The 21,537-nt window shown below is 40.7% G+C and overlaps 1 protein-coding gene across 1 annotated transcript in view; it reads left to right on the plus strand.

Annotated features, from left to right (window-relative positions):
- The first annotated feature begins 8,413 nt into the window (after positions 1 to 8,413).
- GOLPH3 (golgi phosphoprotein 3) overlaps positions 8,414 to 21,537 on the plus strand; it is a 35,010-nt gene continuing 21,886 nt past the window's right edge. Inside the window, exon 1 of the mRNA XM_075411159.1 lies at positions 8,414 to 8,854. Coding sequence (XP_075267274.1) covers positions 8,642 to 8,854 — 213 coding nt within the window. The 5' untranslated portion in view covers positions 8,414 to 8,641. The remainder of the gene's footprint in view (positions 8,855 to 21,537) is intronic.

The raw sequence follows: 21,537 nt of genomic DNA on the forward strand, positions 1-21,537 counted from the left end.
GGCGATAACTTAGCTGCTAATTCTTCTTGCTCTCACCTCCCTGGGAAAGTCATTGGAGTGCAGAAGTTCTAACCCTGCTTCAGTGACATTGCTTTTTCTGTGAGCATCAGACTGTCCCTGGTAGCTGTGGGAGGCATAATTTTGGGAGGCCCAAAAGGAAGGCTACGTGTTGTAGCTACTCCTGCAACTGCCTGCATCAGCATGGGAAAGCGGTCTGATGATTGCTGTTACTCCAAGTGTGAGGCGTTGAGGCAGACAGGTATCAATATCCTGGCCTGAAGTTACAGTTTAGTGGTACATGGATTCAAGAGAAAAGGAAAGCTGCATCTGCCCTGTTCAAACGTAACTATTGCAACAACTTAGTACCCTTAAAATAAAGATGATAATACAAAAGTAAGTGGTCATAAGCAAGACAGCAGTTCATTTAACTGAATGAGCAATGCAAGCACTTTTTTACTCTTTCTTTCCTGTTCTTCCCAGGTATAGAATAATGTTTTGGGGAACTTTTCTCATGCCAAGTTTTTCAACACTATTTTTGTCAGGCTCACTAGCTCTCTCTCAGTGCTGCTGCATGTCTGGGCATGCAGAGAAATGTATGCAGCTGCCGGTTCATTCTCGAGTCAGTGAGGCACTTCTTTAGTGAGTTCCCCCTTCCTCATTCCAGAGTCCCTAGAAAAAAAAGTCATATAACCTTTCCAGCTTTACAGTGTAGTTTTGGTGCTGTTTTAGCTCTTTTTGACTTCAAGAGTGAAGTCTCAGATCCTCTCTCCTTCAATTTAGTTTTCAGGGAGGAAAAAAAATCTACTAAAAGGCAGAAACATGAGCACGCTATAGATGTACAAGGCTGATTGTAAAATTATTGCTTCATCATGAGTTTTCTGATAGAGCCTGATTACTAGTCAGGTTTCTGCTCTGTTTGAATCCACTGTGATTGCTACAAACACTAGTATTAAAAAACTGGAGACGCTCTAGAATAACACCCCTCTGTCTGATGAAGCATATTGTACGTCATCTTTACTTAGTCATTTGCAGGTAGTCTTGTGTTTGGTGCAACATGAGTATAGAGCAGGAGTTCTTACATATTTATAGATCATTAATGAACTCTTAAATGCAATCAGTACTTATAAAAATGTACTTATTCAACTGGACGGCAACAAATTTTTAAGTAACTGGCTAATCTCAGAGACAATGTTGTGTTTAACACTCAAATGCTCACTAATCTGTACTGTGCTGGTAACATCCCAAACAGCCTTTGTCCAAACCATTCAAATTATTACATTAATTTGAACTAAGAATGTGGTCTGCAGTGTAGATTTAAATAAAAAATTCCTCGCTTATCTTCTGTGAAGAGATTTCCGTTTGAACAACAGCTCTTTCGCATCAAATGTATTAATAAATGCTTGAATGGATGGTAAAGTGTTAGCCAGTGAAATGTCTTTAAAAGCCATCACATAGAAATGATCTAGCAATAATACCGTTTTACAATACTGAAGATAGATGGTGTTGCACAGATACGACTCAGTGCAGAATTAACCCAAAGAAAATCAATCCACATTTGGCTTGTTTTAACTCTATGGGAAAATGTTCACAGGACAATATCCTGAAGCTTTCTGCGTGGCAGTCAACGGAGGCACCTGGAAAGCAGAAAAATGGCAGTGCTGGTGGGGTGCTCTGCTGCTGACTGAGCAGTCTCACTTCTGAACTCCCCCAGTTAAGAGCAAGGGCGTCCTCTCCAGAAAAGGTCTTCTGGAGTTTTCTCACTCTGTCGTAATCAAATCCATGTCTTGCGTCTAGCAGGTCGTGATGGCAACAACTGTGCAAAGAAGTTCACCGCAGATAATAATGCTTTCTAACACTTCACTTGGACAAGATTTTATTCTTCCATGTTTTCAAAGCCAACATTAAATGTAACAAACTAATCTGACTTGCTTCCATCCTGTTTTGGGTCTTGAATGAACTGGAGAGCAGCGTAGCCCAGAGATGTCTGCATGTTTAATCTGCAACTCTTTTATCACATGTTTTTTGCTCACTGGATGGAAGGTGTTGTGGAAGGTATTATCTGTGCCAAACTTAAAAACCTTCTGGTGTTCTCTGTGATCACAACCTCCTGGCTGCTACCAGAAGTACAAACCATCCAGCACAAGCAGGGTGTGCAACCTTTGCCAGGAGCAGAACAGACATTCCAATTCACTTGCCTGATTTCTTAGGAACAAGGTAACTAAAAAATGCAGCTTTATCTCCTTTACAACAATCTTTATAAAGGCTCGGAGGTGGCTGCTTCCAAATATTTCTAGATTTTTTTCTTGTATTTCCCCTGTCCCAGCTGCTCAGACACCTTTGCTGAGTTGCTAGGACCACTAGTTCCTGGAATCCTTATTTTTCTTCATGAGTTACCCCATGGCTCTGTTTGCCTCATATTTACTGTGTTCTAAAATTACCACTCATTATTTGATTCTCTCTGCGTGGGTCTTCAGTCATAATGAGAGGGTGTAAACCTACCAAAAGTAATCAACATTTATTCTTCACGCATTTCAGAATGAACACAAGTACTCTCTAATTCAACAACAAGAACGCTGTTCTAATCACTATTTATCTTGTAAATTACAACTCCATGGAAACATTTTTTTCATACCATCTGGCTTTATGTGTTTTTTTAACGAGCTGATGAGTATTATATACTTTACAAGGAACAATTAGTAAAGCATTTGTTACTTTAGGAAGTGAAATAAAGATTTTTCAAAACTGAATTTATTTAAAACCCATTGCATTGAACATTTTCAATTTTGCCAGAATACCAGTGATGGTCAGTTTTGGTGGAGGCTTCATGGGACTCCTTTTACTCAGTGAATATCTGTTAAGAAAGCTGCACATTTTTCCTAGTGATGCTGGTTGAACTGGAACCCTGTGTAGAAATGAAAGCACACCTTCATTACAAACAGCACCTTGCCTGATACTTTTGTCCTTCTGAATCCAGTACTGTAATTGTAATATTTAAATAGCTGGTGAAGATTCTTGCTACTGAACAATATCACTCAGATACAAGGAGGAAGACACTATTAAAATACGAAGATTTCAGGAACTATCAATCATTTGAACTCCACAGGTGGTGAGAAAATGAGAGGATCTGAAAATACTTGAAATAAAGAAAACCTTTTTGAAATGAGCTAATGTGAATAACACCTTTGCATGTCTGCCTTTGGTGGTCCTAAAATGCCCATCACTCTGTCTCTAAAAATGAGCAAATTATTGTTTTTTTTATATAAAAAAATTAAAAGCAGTACTAAATTTTGAACTCAAAGCCCCTTGAAGTTAAAAGAAAACTTATTGCTGACTTAGTGGCTGTATCTGATTTTATATGAACTAGGTGTTAACAGCCTGCGCTATAACACTGAAAGCAGTATTTTTTCATGTTTTTGAGAAGCCTAAAACGTCATCATTGAATCACCCCAAGAGAGAGGCTTAGAAAGAGGGTTACTGGAAAAGATATATTGGCAAATTTTGATTTGGTAAACTGATAATTTAAACAATGTCTAACTATTGGGCATTAAAAGCTGTCAGAACATTGGTTTGTTGTATGTAAAGAAAGAGCCATACCAGTAGGTGCTTTTTACCTAGAAAAATCTGCTGCTAGTGTTGGAAAGTTCATTCCAACAAAATTCCAGCTGGTCTGCACGGTCTAGTAAAGGATTTATTTAGTACCCAGAACAACAGTATGAGTAAAACAGGTGCAGCTGAAACTGAAAGACAGAATATTACATGACCACTGTGTACTAGACATGACTTGGGTGGTCAGTTGACTATTGACGCGAGTTTCTTCCCAGTTACAGTATCACACATTGCTCAGTTCTCTTGTCCCATATCTCTGAGCTCATCCTTCTCTCATCACTCTGTACCTTTCATCATCTGGATTCTCACTGGAAGTGAAAGTCCTGTTCTTGGAGATCACACTGATAATATTGGATAGAACAAATCTCAAGGTAGTTTGTTCCTTCAAGTTGCTTTCTAGCATTAATGTCTACTCTAGCACTTAAGCAGCATGTCTGTAATAGGCATGGTTTAAAAGATGGTTGGCCTTAAGAAATTCCTGTCTCCCTTGCTCCTGGCCACTGATTTACTCAGTTTGTATGGCAGCTCATCACTCCTTCAGTAACCACACAGTGCCTATTTGTGAGGCTGCCCTGTCAATAGGGCCCTGAAATGATACAGGTAAACATGATTTTTTTTTTTCAACTGTTGTTTTTAAGCCAGATCCTTACAGGGATTCAGGAGGCCACAGCTCCACCTGGCACTATTTTTAGCGGCATAATTGGGAGTGGCAATTTTCACCGGTAAGGAATGGAAGACACAGACAGGAACGTAAACAAGCTTGACTGGTGAAACCACGGGATGGTGAAGCTGTAACAGTCAGCAGCCTTCTTCTAACAAATGGCTTTTGCGTTCTTGCTATCAACTTCAAATCATTCACGTGCTAATAATCTAATCACCCTTCAAGAGACACATCTGCCCAGCAGTATCTTGTTGTAATGCTGTGACAGTAGCACTATGATTCGTCCACTATGTCTCAAGTTTCAGAGCCTGGCACATCTGTTCGGCTGAGAATATTAGAACTTCTAGCTTTAACCAGCTGTATGTCATGCTCATGACATTCAAGTTACAATACATTTGTCAATAGTTAATAGCAGACAACCTCCTGCTTCAGGTCTTAAATAAAGTTATTTGCCTGCCCTGCTGTTCCAACGGACATTTGCACTTGGTTTGTTAATCACTTTTTCTGCTGACATCGCTGAGGCAAGCCTGGTCCCATGATGAAGTAAATCATGGCAGCTGCAACTAGCATAACACAAAGTAAGAGTCTACAATTCGTGCCTTTGATATTTTTCCTTTTATTTTGACTTCCTGGTGGGCTAGCAGCAGTTCAAAAAACCTAGCTACTTTTGAAGTCTGCTGCATTTAGTAATGATAGCTTAGATTCATCAGAAACTGTTAGTAGAAATGCTGCCAGACATTGGCTTAAGAATAAACAAGGATGTGTTACAAGGTCAATTTGCTGCAAGCCAAACAAAAGTATTTGTAGACTACAGCTCTTGCTTTTGCATTATTGGTTCTTAACAGACCATTTCAAAGATGTAGGCTCTCTGCTCTCAGGCTCGATGTCACTGGCATTGGGGATGTGGGGAGGAAGAGGAGCCTGTGCCCAGTGAGATGCCAAGTGACAACCCAAACGACAGGAACCACAGGTTGCATCAGCCAGGGACAAACACAGCATCAGGGGTTACAGCCTTCTGAACTCCCGCTAAAGCCACATATGACTCAGAAATATTTTTCAAATACAGCTTGGTACCGTAAAATAAATTGCAGGCAAAAAGGTTGTGACACGGCACATAAGCATCTCCTAGTTGGACAGCCAACAAGCCGAGTGGTCCTCACCAACACACAGGCTCTGTGTCATGTAGAAGGAATCAACACCAGTGAAACCTGGTGCTGAAATGTGTCCTTTGCTATCCTTTTCATTCAAACTTTGGTGTTGTCTACCAGCATTACACTGGTGTAAAAAAAATATTTAATGGACTCAAAATTCAATTTTAGGCATTCTTAATTCGATTCACAACTGAGCTTATTAGTTTAAGTTCATGATAAAGAATCAGAATTGAAATTAGTAATGAAAAACTGTATTTCTTTGAAATTGCACTATTCAATTTGTGCAAACACCTGAGTTTCTAAGTCAGAAAAGTGACTGCCAAATATAAGGAACTGCATAGTACACCTCGTCCTCATAAAAATGAAATCAATCAGTAAAATTAAAAATTCTAATTAACCTACAAGTGATCCCAATTTGATCACTTTTATTTAAAAAAGAAGGAAAAATGGGCAAATCAATAATACACTTAGCTACTGCTTTTAAAAAAGTCATTTTCATGAAATTGAAAATAACGCTGAGTGCTTTGAGGCCCTTGAGGAAAGGACCCAAACCAAAAAAATACAAATTAGGAGTTGCTAACAAACACTCAGTCTGTCAACCCTTAAAATGCAATCAGGACAAAACTCAAACTTAGTTAAAATGCCATACTAGTGTAGTGGTAAAGTGAAAATAATTGCAACAGCCCAAACAGTGCATTCTATCGATAACAAAGGAAAAGATAATATTGCTTTGTTAATTAAATCTAGGAATTAAATTAAATGTGACATTGAGAAATTTTTGCCAACGGAAATATGGAATTGAATGTAGGTGCAAGGAAGATTGTAACAATGATATTACCAAAGAGGCATGTAAGAATTGTTAAGAGTGCTTTAAGAAATGTGTTCAATAAATAGCTTTGTATTCCAGGGAAAAAAGTAAATATTATCACACAGGACAAAGATTAAATACTTTCCACTAACAGTGTACTTTAAGAAAAATTTAAACAGCAGTAGTAAAGCTAGGCAATTTGTATCAGTAAGCCAGGATAACTTGCATACAGGTTTTTAAAAAAGCATTTTGGAACCTCTTTTTGGTGTCTAATTATAATTCGCAATAAATCTTGGGAGTTCCAAAGAACAGGAAGAAAGCTAATATAGTGAATATGTTAAAAGAAGGTAAAAGGGATGACCCTGCTTAATTACACGCCTGTCATCTTGACTGTAATCCTCAGCAAAACAGCCAAGTGGCTCATATAGGACTAAATTAATAAATATTTGAGTATAATTACCACTCTGAAAAGACATTTCCAGAAAACAGTTCTTGTAATGCTGTTGTGGTATCTCTTCTTTATGCAAGAGCTTATTTGATAAAAGTAACAGGGAGGTTATATCCTTAAGCTTTGGTTTGGCATTTGACCTGGTACAGCACAACGTTTTAATTAAAAAAAACTAGAAACATAAAAAAATCAGAATGTCACACAGTAAGTAGACTGCGAATAATTAGGAGGCCTCCATACACAGAAGAGGAATGATCTGCAAACACTTGTGTGAGTGATCTGCAAACACTTGTGTGAGTGATTCAGATCCTCCAGGGATCAGTTTTGTCCTTCTGCTATTCTTGCTTATCAGTGGTCTTGAAGAAGCTATAGTGAATTATCACCAAGTCACAATATCAGATGATGCTAGGATTGGGGATGTCGGCAACAATGTCGGAGAAAGTCACTTACAAAGTTAGTCAGACCTCTTGGTAAGCAGGGGGCACCTAACTCCCCCCCCCCAGTAGTTCTATATTTATATACACAGTTTATCTATATCTTAGATATGTATTTTATATATGTTTATAGATCTCAATATGGCCAAATGGAAGATCCTAATTGAGGAGGCCATGCTTACATCATGAGCACCTTTATTCTGCAGTAAAATACACTACCTGGAAACACGTATGGGTTTAGCCTTGATAAGTAGTTTTCTGAGTTTTTAGTGCACCAAGTTCAAAAGGGCTAAAGGTTTGAAAAGATACTCCTCAACAGCACAGCCAGAGGACTCCCCACCTGGATGCTGTGTCCAGCTCTGGAGCCCTCAGCACAGGACAGACAGGGAGCTGTGCGAGTGGGGGCCAGAGGAGGCCACAGAAATGATCCGAGGGCTGGAGCACCTCTGCTGTGAGGAAAGGCTGAGAGAGCTGGGGCTGTTCAGCCTGGAGAAGAGAAGGCTGCGGGGAGATCGAATTGTGGCCTTCCAGTCCCTGAAGGGGCCTGTGAGAAAGCTGCAGAGGGACTTTTGACAAGGGCATGTGGTGATAGGACAAGGGGTGATAGCTTCAAGCTGAAAGAGGGCAGATTTAGACTGGATATTAGGAAGAAATTCTTCACTGTGAGGGTGGTGAGGCCCTGGCCCAGGCTGCCCAGAGAAGCTGTGGCTGCCCCCTCCCTGGCAGTGCTCAAGGCCAGGCTGGACGGGACTTTGAGCAACCTGGTCTGGTGGAAGGAGTCCCTGCCCACGGCAGGGGGGTTGGAATGAGGTGATCTGTAGGGTCCCTTCCAGCCCAAACCATCCCGTGGTTCTGTGATGACTCCATCTCCCCATTGTGAAGTCAAACCTGTCAAGACCTGACCTGAACGGACAAGTGTATGTGTATGTATATATATAGGTATGTATATGCATGTGGAGATATATTCCTGGGGGGCCGCACTAGCAATCGGTCTGGTGACTGAAAATGAAATCAAGCAGACTTCAGTTTATAAGTAACGCGCTCTTTGAAGAAAAAACCCCACTAATTTAATAGAGTGCAGCACCCCGCCCCTGGGTTATGGCCCGGCGAGCACCGGCCACCCCGCTCCCGGAGCGCTGGACTAACCGACCTCCACAGCCCCAGCTAACGGCCGCTAACGGTCACCAACCGGCGCCAACGACCCCCACGCGCTGCCCGCCGGGGTCCCTCCTGCCCGCGGCCCCTTCCGGTGCCCCCCCCGCACGGCGCTGCCACATCCTCCGCTGACGTCAGCCAGCGCCGCCATATTGGAGGAGAAGCCGCCTCCGCCAGGTCGGCCGCCGCAGGGGGGGAACGCCGGCCCCCGCTGCCTCCCCCGCCGCGGCCGAGCCCCGCTCCCCATGACTCCCCCCGGCCGGCCGCTGCCCCGGCGCGGATAGGGCGGAGGCGGAAGCGGCTCCCGTCCCTTCTCCTCCCCGGCTCCCGAGCTGTCTCCCGGCCCCTCTCCCCCCCCACCCCCAGTCGCCTCCGGCCATGACTTCCCTGACCCAGCGCAGCTCCGGCCTGGTGCAGCGCCGGACTGAGGCCTCCCGCAGCGCCGCCGCCGACAAGGAGCGGGGAGCTGGGGGCGGCCCGGAGGATGAAGGCCGCCGGGACGAGTCCGGCGACGACGAGAAGGGTGACTCCAAGGAAACGCGGCTCACTCTCATGGAGGAGGTGCTGCTCCTGGGCCTCAAGGACCGTGAGGTGCGGCCGGGGCGGGGGGAGGTGGGGGGCGTTGGGCAGGGGGCGGCCGAGGAGGCCCGGCCCGGGAGCGGGGTGCCTGAGGGGAGACCGGTTATTCGGGGGCTTGTGGAGGGCGTTGATGGGGAAGGGGAGGCCGAATGGTGCGGGCGCTGCCGGGGTTTGGGGCAGAGGCATTGCTGGGGACGGGGGCGGTGATGTTGCTGGGGTTAGGGGCGCACGCTGGAGCTGGCTGAGCGTTCTGCAGGAGGTGGGGAAGGTGGTTGGGTTTTGGGGAGGGGGAGTCCGGCAGAGAGTTTGGGTGCAGGGTTCGCAGACAGGCTGTCCTATTTCTAGCGCCTGAAGAAGGGATTGTAGGGGTTGCGGCAAGACGGGGACCTGGGGATGAGGGCCAGGGCCTCTGGTCAGCCTGGTGGTTGATTTGGAGGCCTGGGTAGATCTGTGATGTTTATACTCCTTTTCCTGCACCTTACCCATGGCTCTAACGTGGGAGACTTGTCTGCTCCTGTGTCGTTTGTCAGACACAGTTCTGTGGTACTTATGGGGTTCTCAGGTGCTTTGGGATGCTCAGCAGCCGTTTCTGCTAACGCTTTCCAGACTAATGCGTGTGAGAAATGGCTTAAAACTGGGGGAGATACACGTGGCGAAAATGGGCGTTGAGTAACAAGAAGTGTGTCAAAATGAGGAAATGGCATTATTATACAGTTATGTGTTTTTACTGAATTTATAGCTTCGTTGTTTGTCATGACACTGTGAATAACAGTCATTGAGGAAGGTGTGCTTCTACCAGTGTGCCGGGTTTTTTGTGTCATTTGAAAGAGGTAATCAGTATAAAAGGCATGCATGCTGCAGAAAGTTAGTCCTATTGGAGAAACAGTTTAATTTGATGTGGTGTATGGTGAAGCATAATACACCTTTGTTTTAGATATGAGTTAGAGTCTAAATTTGACTAAGCAACTTGCTTTTTTCTTTATTTTAGTGGTAAGTAAATTAGTGAAACCAATACATTGATTTGGGTGGAAGTCTCTTAATACTGTGGGTGTTCATGAGGACAGAACAGTGGGGGAGGGAAGCTGGTAAGTTATATGTTCTTTGGCAGTGCGTTGCATCTAGAACAAATTTACTGGTTGATAATGAGTAGATTAAAGAGTATTTTTCCTGGTTAACATTCTTTTTTTTAATGCGTGTGGCTATATCTGTATATATACCTGCTACAAGAACACATTTTACTTTTCTCTCAGATTGTGTACTTTAGGCCATATTCTGGTAATCGAGTTTTTTCAGATGGACCTTGCTGTGGCATCCTGATAAACTCAGTAGATATCCACAGTGATATGTGCTTCCACCTGTTGAATTGAAGACTTGTGCATATATGCATTTCTTTTTACGCACCTGAACAGTTGTGGGAAAGCAAGTTAGGTGTGACAAGACAGATATCTGGCAGAGTTGCCTAGGAGGTCTTGCCTTGAGGAAAGTAGGATAAACTGGGTGAATTTTCAGCTCTTTTTTTAATCTAGGACTGTGTGCTATGTCTGCTGAATTTGTGGGCCTTAGGCTGTAAATATTTCAAGGAGGGGAGTGTTTTGTCTGCCTAGAAAGGATATATGCTGCAAATCTTCCTGGTATATCAAAAGTTAATAGTTAACACTGGGCCTAAAAATCCAGCTTTGCACTGGTGTGCATCAAAATTATGAATCATCTAACTTTGCCAAGTGCAGCAGTGGCACACACTGCAGATAATCTAATATTCGTTTGTATGGAAAAAGAAACTGAGTGAATACAGTGGCACAGATATCCATAACTCCCTTGGGATTCTGCAGTTGTGACATCATACAAAAAGAATTATAAAGTCATCTCTAGGGTAGGGGGGCTTTTGTGCAGAAATTGGAGCATACACTGTTGGTGAGCTTTGTTAGACATGAATCAGTAGGGTTTGTATTTTGGTTTTGGGTCTGTTTATACCCCTGTGTACAAGCTACGCTATGTAAATGGCTTTGTCATGTTTTTTCCTTTTAAAAATGGAAATAAAACTCGTTTTCAAAGATGATTTTTTTTGTTGTTGTTCTCTATTCTAATGATAAGTAAGCGAAACTTGTTTATGTATCTGGAAATGCTTTTTACAGAGTTTTTACTTCCAATAGAATTGACTTCCCATCACGTTTGTCCAAGACTTTCCCATGAGAGAAGGCAGAGGAAAGCAATATAGGGTCTATAAAGTATAATTGGGGAACTAGACAAAGTCTAAGGGAAAGGCAGAGGCAGGTGTGTGAGCTATAAGCTCAGTTGAAAGTCAGTAGATTTAAAGCTGATAACATCCTGCATGTTTATTTCAACAGGATAAAATAATTTAATGTGGAGTTTAAAATAAATAAAAAGTATACAAAAAAGGAATGTGAACTGACTAAAGAACACGTTTCCCTAAAAATAGCTTCTCTTCAGAAAAGTCACTGATATACACATTGATAACTTAGCTTTCAGTTTTCTGTTTGTTTTTTTTTATGAAGTTAGACACAGGTGAATATGGCTTAACACCATGTTAATTGTACGGAGCTACCTTTTACAATTTGTAAGTATAGGTGACAAAGTGTTTAGTCGTAGAAGAGAATTTGTCAGGAAGATCCAGGCAGTGATGGATTGATGAGTTCAGTGTTTCTAGGAGATTATTAGATATTTACATGAATCTCTCTTTCAGCATAGTGTGATGATTGTTAATAATCACAGCAGAACTTGAGTTGTTGCGTGGTTGTCGCTGCAGTATGGCTTTGCTGATGGGAATATCTGGCTGCCCTAAAACAAAGACAGCATGCCTCAATCCCATTCTTAATACTTGAAAACAATTAACAGCATTCCCACGTGCTTCCCGGACATGGCCTCTTTTCCCCCCTCAACATATGGCTGAATGTAATTGTACCTGATGTATGTGTACTGGTTGCTGTTTTCCACCAACGGTTCCTCTTCTGTTTGTACCTTCTGTGTACACATAACCAGTTCTGTATTCCAAGGTCAAGATAGGTTACAAGGGATATGTGCTGGAATATGTGCATGCTTGCAAAACATCACAGGTTTGTTGTTCTTGGAGGAGCAGTAATATACTGAAACAAAATACATTACTAGAATTCTGCACTTACTTGAAAACCCTTCAGAAACATGGCTGGGGAAGGGAGTTGTGTTCATGCATTCAGAGTAGAGCAATAGCCTGTTGCTATAGGAATAAAAACTGCTCACTGAAAGAAAGTACTTTCCTGTATTAGGATGAAAATAGTATTGCAGTAGGATAGGTCAAAGATGCAGCAAAAGGGAGGTTATTCTGTAGAACTATTAAAACATCTGAGGTCATCACTCCCAAAAGAAGGGAGTGATAAAAATTAAAAGTTAGCTTACTTAAAAACGACAGCTGAGAGATCAGTATGGGCCGGTTTGTTCATTGCAGCTCTTTCAGACATTTTGTAACTCAGTCCTGTAGAAAACTGAGAGGTTGCTACGTGGCTGTGCTCTATCACTTGCGCCGTTTAAGCTTTTTGTACATGTAGAGGTTTTTTTGATTGGGTTTTTTTTTTCTCCTTTTTTGAGTTCTCTCTTGGTACATGTTGGGAAGCTATTCAAATATAACACTGCACGCAGCTGCTCCTATCCCCTGTACAGTGTGTCACAACTAAATATATGGAAGCAGCTATGAAGACATGGCACCTACTAACATAAAATATTTATTTGACCTGTAACTAATTCCTTATTTGCTGAAAGAAAACTCATGTGAAGTATGCTGAAATAATCATCATGTACCGCACTCTACTGCAACAGTAGATATTTCTGGTTTTGGTTACCCTTTTTTTGGTGAAGACTAAAACATCATTTGTGAGAGTGAAGTAATGTTAAATCACTTTGTTAGGTAAGCAAATTATCTTGGATTGTTTGGCCTTCAGAAACTTGGTTTATTGCTGAAGATTGTGTTGCAGCATAACTCTTTGTGCAAATAGTTCATGTGAAAGTCTCCAGCTTGTGATACTTTTTGCTATACTGAAATAAGTTCTTAGGGAGCTAGTTTGCCTGCTTCAGATGTGCTGGTTTTTGTTGATCAGATTAGTGCTAAAATGTAGTTTCTTTATTCTTCTTACAAATGTGTTTGGATTTGGTACTGAATTTTACGTTTTTATCCTGAAGAGATTTTTCTGAAAGGTGAAATAGGAATTTTGAAGACATTCAGTGTCGATGGCATTTTCCCTGATACTAGATTTGGCTTTGTGATATTCATATTATGATGCAGAACTGTAGGTTTTTTTGCCTGTGTAACAAATTATGAGGTTTTGAAAAATCTTCTAAGTAACTTTTTAGTCTTTTTCTTTTTTTTTTTTTTTTCCCACCTCATTAACAAAGTTTCAGCAACAGCCTGAATGTCAACTCAAAAGCTCTGAAGTTTTACTGGAAAACTTCGGAGACAAATGAGTGAAACGTGAAGAGGTGTCTTCTGGGAGTTCGCATTTCAGTTGAAGAATGATGTATGAATGTGCTGAAACCTTGACAAAGACGTGCTTTTTCTCAAATGTTTAGGGCTTAATAACAACAAAGTATGTAATGTCTGTGGTGAAAAACTCTCTGTCATAGTTGCGTACCTTTTTGGTCCTTTTTTTATTTCATGTCCATACACAAATTACAGGCTAGGATAAGATAGGAGGTGTGGGAGAGAGGAATGCCTCAACTCTGTGTGCTACAGGATGCAGTAAAATGCCTCTTTACCGTGCTGCTGAGTAAATCCTGCTTTTGGGCTCTTTGGAGGACGTGCTGATTTGGAAGCAGCATTTTGGATACATGTTGACTTTATGTGTGGAAATGGTGTTTATACTTCAGGTTTATGCATACAACTAGTGTGGTTATCCCTGCTCTTATGGCATAGCTAATCTGAGATCTCTATTATTTATTAATGGTTAACTTCAAGTATAGTGGATGTCAAGCTGTGTAGTGTAGAGCAAAGACAAAAACATTGTCAAAGCCTTTCTAGTGATGCTTCTCAGTTTTTCAAAGTGCTCTTAAAAAACAAAGCTCTAACTCTTCTTCCTCTCTCTATAGCAAGCTGTTTTCAATAAAAAACCTGCATGAAGCATATATAAGGAAGAATTGGTGTTAGTTACTAGAAGGGATGTAATCCTAGAAGTGAAAACGAACATTTTTATTTTAAAGACAAAGTGGTATTATTTCAGATGTTCTTTGGTCATAAAATAGTTCAAGTACTGCAGCATTTATCTCAGTTAGTAAAGCTACGTGTAACGGGCCTGCTTTGCAAGGCTGAATTGACCAGCGTAAGTGTTACAGGCAGTATAGTCAAGAATGACTTTCTTACTCACATAGCACATAATTACTACAGCACATACTCACTTCTGTGTGGCGTTACTGGGGGAAGGGGAAGCTGGTTTGGAGTAAATGTGTGGCTCAGTTTCCTCTGCATAGACAAAGTTCTCACTGTTCTTTTTCATAATTTTTATTAAAGAAACAAAAAAATAATATCATATGCCACTTTTAACCAGGTTTTTCACAGCCCGCAAACAGGTCTCAGATGAATTTCAGTAATTTATTTTCTTTCAGAAATATTCATAAAATTATACAGTAGAATGATTTCACATATTAGTCACAGAAAGCCAACTGTATCCTGGACTGCATCGAGAGAAGCATGGCCAGCAGATCGAGGGAGGTGATTCTGCCCCTTTACTCCACGCTTGTGAGACACCACCTGGAGTATTGCATCCAGCTCTGGACCCCGCAGCGTAGGAAGGACATGGATGTGTTAGAGTGCGTCCAGAGGAGGGCCACGAAGATGATCCGAGGGCTGGAGTACCTCTCCTGTGAGGACAGACTGAGGGAGTTGGGGCTGTTCAGCCTGGAGAGGAGAAGGCTCTGGGATGACCTTCTAGCAGCTTTCCAGTACCTGAAGGGGCCTACAAGGAGGATGGAGAGGGACTTTTCACAAAGGTGTGTAGTGATAGGACAAGGGGGAATGGCTGTAAACTAAAAGAGGGCAGATTTGGATTAGATACTAGGAAGAAATTCTTCCCTGTGAGGGTGGTGATGCACTGGAACAGGGTGCCCAGAGAAGACAGCGCATGACTGTTCTCTTCCTCTGAAGTGCGTTGTGTGTAAGCCTGGATGAGTAGGCCACAAAGGTGCATGGTACTACGACTAAGCTGCTAGTCTGACTGCAAACCAGTATTATGCATGCCAAGTCATTCCCCCCCCCCCCCCCCCCCGAGTATATCCTATTCTAAACTACTGCGTTTCAACCTTTTTTTTTTCCACCCTCCCCCCCCACCTTGTGGTGGGCCATTACGATAATGAAATAGTATGCCTTGTAAGCTAGATGTTTATAATTGGAGAGGTGTTACACTCATAGCTCTTCTGTGACTTGTGGATGTTAGAGGACTTATTCATCACACCGGGGAATTAGTCTGTCAGACTTTTTGCATATCTTTCTGTTGCTGATATTCTTTTAAGCACTGGTAAGCTGCTTATTGCTATACACTTTCTAGTCATCTGCTGTTACGGTGTTACTAGATAGCATCGTGTGGTTGTATCATATACAGTGTCCTTAACGGCCAGACTAGGTGTATTTTGTATATGGGCTGTACCACATGAGGTTTCTATTTAGCCAGTCATTCTTCTACAGCACAGCACATTGCACTTCCATTTTTTACTTCAGTAGGCACTTGGTTTTACTTTGGCGCTTCCATGTTCGATAGTCTGTACCACGAGAGAAGCATTTCGTACATATTACATTGCCATTTCAGTATGTCTTCTGCATTGTGCAGTGGAGAAGGCAGGTATAAGATTGATTGGCTATGTTGAGGTAAATGCCAGATGTATGTTCGATCTATACTAATCACTTAAGAAGCGCTAATTACAACTACTTTGCCTGTGCTGGATATTTAAATGAGACTTCTGCTTTAGCAGTCTGTGGCTGAGACTTTCAGTTTACAGTTAGTATGTGCTAAGTACTAAATGGAAGAACTTGTTCCTTTTAATGCGAGAACAGTGCAATGAGTGAAATATTTTTTATCTCATAATGAAAATGTTGACATGGCATTATTTGAGGTAGTTTGTTTCTTGAATATTTTTTGCACCTGGATACGTGAAACAAGTTTGAGACCTGTTCTGAAAAGAAAAAACTGAAAGGAAACTAGGGAAAGTTCATACAAAGAACAGAGGAATCCCTATCCCTTATATCCTTTATGTACATTTTTTTTTTTAAACACCCCAAACCTGACTCTGGAAATCCCTCCACGTTAATGACTAGATGCCAGTCCTTCAAAATGAAGCATTGTACAGTTCCCCAGTATGTAAGAACACAGGACTTTACACAGTGTTTTAAATTGTGACCACTGTAGAAGAAAAGGCAGAAGAGATGAATAGCTGTTATATTTGGGGGCAGGTACAGTATATTTGTAAGCCTGAAGGAGAGAACTGTAGTTTTAATGTGGCCTAGTTAGTCAAAGTTAGTGAAACTTCCACCTGTTCTTTAGTCAACCAGTATTAGACCTGCTTTATCTGTATTAGAAGGACATACTGGATTTATGATTTTCTTACAGTTTTTAAGAGCAGTGTACGGGACCTGGCTGGGATAGAGTTAGTTCTTCATAGGAGCCAGTATGATGCTGTGTTTTCAATTTTTGACCAAAACAGTGTTGATAACACAAAACAGTGTTGGTAACACACCCCTGTTGGGGGAGCAGTTAGGTGGGACTTAGCTGCCAGCCAGGGTCGGCCCAACACTAGGGACACTGAATGTGTGCAAGGTTTGTGTTGTAAGCTTCTGGTTGTTGTATGTAGGCAGGAAGTGAGCTATTTTTCTGATCCTGCTATATTTTCTTACTACTGTGGGAAGACTTGTTTTTTTTGCATGAAATATCTGGTGTGGAGGATTTAAGAACTGGTTCTACTTAAACATTTCTTTCAAATAAAAGTCAGATTTTCTGCTCAGTGACAATAGCTGGTAGTGTAGAAATAAATTTGCGGCTTATGGGACAAATTAATAACATCATTTCGCACAAAGTATGGAGAATAGAGATTGGACGCTGATGGAAGGTGGCTTTGTGAAAGCCATGCAAATATTTGAAGTCGTTATCTGCAGGTGTATACACTTAATCATGCTGAAAGTTAGGCTTCAACTATGTTTGTCTTTTCATTCCTAAATGAACAGTCAGACTCTTAAGTGTTCATTTGTTCAGGGGTCTCTTAAGGGTTCAGCAGTGTACACCTGTCAGTTGCTGCCCCTTCAGCAAAGTTTTGGTTTGTTATTATCTTCATTTTAGTGAAGAGATGTGTCTGTGATTTATGCACGTGTAAGTGCTTGAAAAGCTGGGCAATAGCATTTGGCTTTAGTGGTTTCAGTAGTCAACAGCAGTTGCTGTTTGTTATTTAGTCTTAAATGCAGTGGCAGGTTAATCAAATACCTGACAAGTTTCTTGGCAATGATACAGTGCTGTGTAGAATATGTATGCTTGCTTTCCTAAAGTATTTCTGGTGTCTGGCTGTCAGAACACTGCAGACATTTCCCTTGCTAGCTTATCTTCTGTTTGTAACTAGGCTACAGTTTTTATTCCAGTAAAATGGCTAATGATTTCATTTCCATCAAAAGAGGAGATCAAGAGGGACCACAGTCAGATACCAAAGTCCCCATGTTGTAGTATTCTGATTGTAATAACTTCTGCACTCTGGGTTGCTTTTCGCTCTTAAACACATACTGATTTTCAAAAATTCCGTAGGTCAGGATGTATTATTAGATATTCCAGAAACCTGCTAGGCTGAGAAGGTGATGGCTTACTTGAAAGGTAGGATTTGCATCAGAGAGCTCGCTGTTGGTATAGACCCTTAATCTAGTGTGAAGACATTGAAGAGGAATCCAGTTTATTTTAATTGCAAATTACTTCAAGTTTGGTTATTTTCCCTTTGACACCTGAGAAAATCCAGACTATTCCTGTAACAGGTATCTTACTTGAGTATTATAAATATTCACAAGTTCTGGGCATGTTGTTTTTATCTTTTATCATTCTTGAGGGATGACTGGTAAAAGGGATGAATGTCTCCTGGAATTATTTTGTCTTCAGAAATGCATTTTTATTTTTTCCAATTATGTAGATAGATAGAACTGTGTTTCTTCTGCTGAAATTCTTCTGCTGAATCTGAAATGCCTTTGTACCCATTTAAGAGCTACCTGAAAAATGAATCTCTCAGTTTTGGTTATTACGTATATTATATGTCTATATAATATATACAAAGTAGGCTTCTCTGAATGCATTCCTGTCAGGTGAAGCTGGGTCATGTCCTTAACCACACATGTTTTGAAACAGGTTGGCCTGGAGAAGCAGTGAAAGTCAAAATCCGGCAGACGGGAGATGTGAAAACAATACTATAAGAAAAATTGAGTATTTGTCTGTTTGTGATTTTCTGAATAATCATAATTTTTATTGAATCTTTTTGTTATCAAAACCAAAAATCAATTTTGCATTGCTTGTTGTCTTAGACTGTAAATGTGAGAAAAACCTTTGAAGCGTGTTTTCAGCTTACCATCATTCTTGTATTCCAGAATTGTGGAGGCTTTTCTTCTCTCTTGTCTGATAGGTCCATAGAGGAGAGAAGAGATTGAAACTATTATTGAAGAGTTGTTTAAGCAAGACGTTAACCCTGAACATTATATTTTCAGTGGAGTGTGAATAGATTGGGGCGAGACCACATGGTTCTTTTCCAAAGGAAATTAATTTGTGCCTTGCCATAGGATGCTGCCACAGAAGCAGAATTTGGTTTTGTGTTTTAATGTCTGGCATGGTGCAGTACTGTAGTGTCATGGAGTATACGATTTTCTTAGAGGTAATGAATTAATAGCTGTTAGACTTAAAAAATTGATATATGTATACTGAATGTATATTAGGAAGTAACAGAGGATCGCTTGGCCATTTTTTTTAAAGTGTACATTATTTCTAATATAAGAATTTCCTGCTCTGAAAAAGGATGCAGTTGAAGTTTTTAGGTTTGACTGAAAAAGTCAGGTATCAAATTTGTTGGACAAATAGTTTGTAAAATATACTCAATATTAAATTAAGCATTTACAATATCAATCTTGCTGCCTTCCACCCCCTTCAAGAGATCAGAAATTGTATTAGTTATCCCTTATAGAATGATGTTGTTCCTAAATATAATAATGAATTTTAAGAGTTTTTCTATGTAAAGAATCCATGAGCTTGTTACAGTAACTCAGTTACTGACTTTGATTACCTGAGATTTCTGTTTATAGTTACATTGTAACAAAGAGATTTACGTACCTGCAACAACAGCAGGCAAATTTTCTTTCTTTGTAGTCAGCAATTCTGCTTTCAGCTAAAAGGATAGGAACCACAGAATCGTGTAGAGGTGTCAGAAGCTGACGTTCACTTACTCTTCCTTGTCCTCTCCTGCTGTCTGCTGGTATCTCCATTTAATTGTATGACTTCACGTAAATATCCAAGAGGATGTAGTGTTTCTGTTGTAGAAGAATACTGATGATAGATGCATTTGGAATTCATAAAATGAGGCTTTGGGGTCAAATAAGGATTGAAATTCTATGCTAACACATGGTGTATAATAAACCAGTTACTTTCATTATCCTTTCTGTATGCATAGTGCGTATATGTTTTTATTTTACCTCTTTGGATTTGGGAACAGCTTTAAAGAGAAGTGTTGTAGAAGTTCTTCAGGTGATTCCAACTGCTTTCAAAAATTCAAAGGGGTAATAGTAATTGTAGAGAGACTGCCTAAAGGAAACAGTAGATTAAGATGGTTTTCGTCTTTTTTGGGAATATGATAGCCTTCTGCTTCTCAGTCTGCCAGTACTTTTCATTAAATTACTTAAAAATGTTGTTTGTCATCAACAGTCATAGCTGTGAAGCAGATTAAAGTTGTAAAGTTTCTTGCAAGAGAATCTTGTGTCAGAGGTTTCATGTCAAGGAGCCATCCTTGTTGTGAAAGCTGTGGCAGATCAAAATTCTTATTAACTTTTAACCTGCTGCAGTGCACCTGGACAGTGTATGCTGTTATTCCTTTCCCCTCTGCCCTCCCCAGCTGTCTTTCTGTAGTTGCCAAAATTACTACTTCAGAGAGGAACTCCTTGACTAAAAAAAATGAGACTTCTGTTGCAATTATGATCAAATCCATTATGAAATACTACTCGGCACAGCTCGTATTTCGAGATAAATTGTTGCTGCATGTCTTTTGCAGTAAATTTCGAATGGGTAACAGATGACAAATTTTGGATTATTATGTTTTGTCTGTGCTTTGTGCTGGCTAATAATAGGTTACTAGGCACCTCTGAAAGAACTTGCTGTTGCTTCAGAGAATCTGAAAGGCATGCTATTGCTGTCCTGTCAGATTTAAATTATATAACTTCAAATTTATGATGATCAATGTGCAAAACAAGGAGCTGAAGATAGTGATGAATGTAGTACATCAGACCTTAAGCATTTTATGTTTTCTGAGAAGACCGTGCTCATGAAGGGCTGCAGTATAGGTAGCCCAATAATGTATGGGGTTTTTTGTGGTTTGGGTTTTTTTTTTTTTTGGCTCTTTATCCCAACAACTAAGTGAATCATGAAAACTATTCAGGTTTTGAAAGCAGTTTGTCCATTGAAATGTGGGTTGGCTCTGAAGGGGATGCTCTTGCCTTTTGCTGTCTGTCCCAGCCACGTTACTTCCCTTTCTCATGCAGTTTCTGAAATTTGTTCACCTGCCCTGTGAATCTGATGAGGAGAATGACCACTTTCCCATCTAGACGACTACACAAATGCTTCTGTGGGCTCAAGAGAGAGAACAGCCATGTGCTTCCATGGGGTGAAAAGATAGATACTTTTGTGTTCAGCAGTGGTTCAGGCTTTGTTGGACTGCATTCTTGGGTTTAGCTCCCAAATGGCTAAAAATGAAGACATGGAGGAGGATGTACCTTCTCAAGTTATATGGTTTTGTGCGAGGTTAAAGTGAGATGCTGTGACATTGATTTGAAAGGTCAGTAAAACGGACTTGAATCTCTTGAAGAAAAAATAATTGGTATGCAGAAAGTAGCAGTTTGCAAGAGAGGCTTGTGCTGGGAAAGTAATTAAACACTGGGATGTCATTTTGTCCTTGGTTTCTTTTCCTGCTTTTTTTCCCCTGGTGTTTCTCTCTGCCGCTTTAAGTACCTCAAAGAGAAGATACCTGAATTTATGCAAAATATGAGTCTCTTTCTTAGTATTGAGGTAACTACTCGAAGTGAGTATGCGGGTGTTCTTGCTTTGTGACATGTGCTGTGTGTTAGAAATATGCTGTTTGCTAATTGTGCTGTGTGACATGATAATCAGTCTCATACCTGTAATTTGTAAAAACAGATTACTCAGTTTGCTTTGTACAATCCTACAAATGATGAAAACTGACTTTCAAAATTTTTTTTTTTTCCCAAGTTCAACATTCACTTTAGTCCATCTCAAGCTGTACATCTGTTGACAACTGTTTCTTCTTATTCTCATCTTAAAATGCAGTTTGGAGACCCATAAAACACGGACGGTTTGGTTCTACTTTTATTATGCTGGCGTGTAAGTTTGGGGAGGGTGACTAACTGGACCTGGAGATAATTGCCCTCAGTAACTTCCCATGACGCCAGCAAGCACAGAATGTTTTCCAGCATGTTTGTCATCTGTGATTTCTGA

Source organism: Opisthocomus hoazin, chromosome Z (genome assembly GCF_030867145.1).
Source record: "Opisthocomus hoazin isolate bOpiHoa1 chromosome Z, bOpiHoa1.hap1, whole genome shotgun sequence".
NCBI lineage: Eukaryota > Metazoa > Chordata > Aves > Opisthocomiformes > Opisthocomidae > Opisthocomus > Opisthocomus hoazin.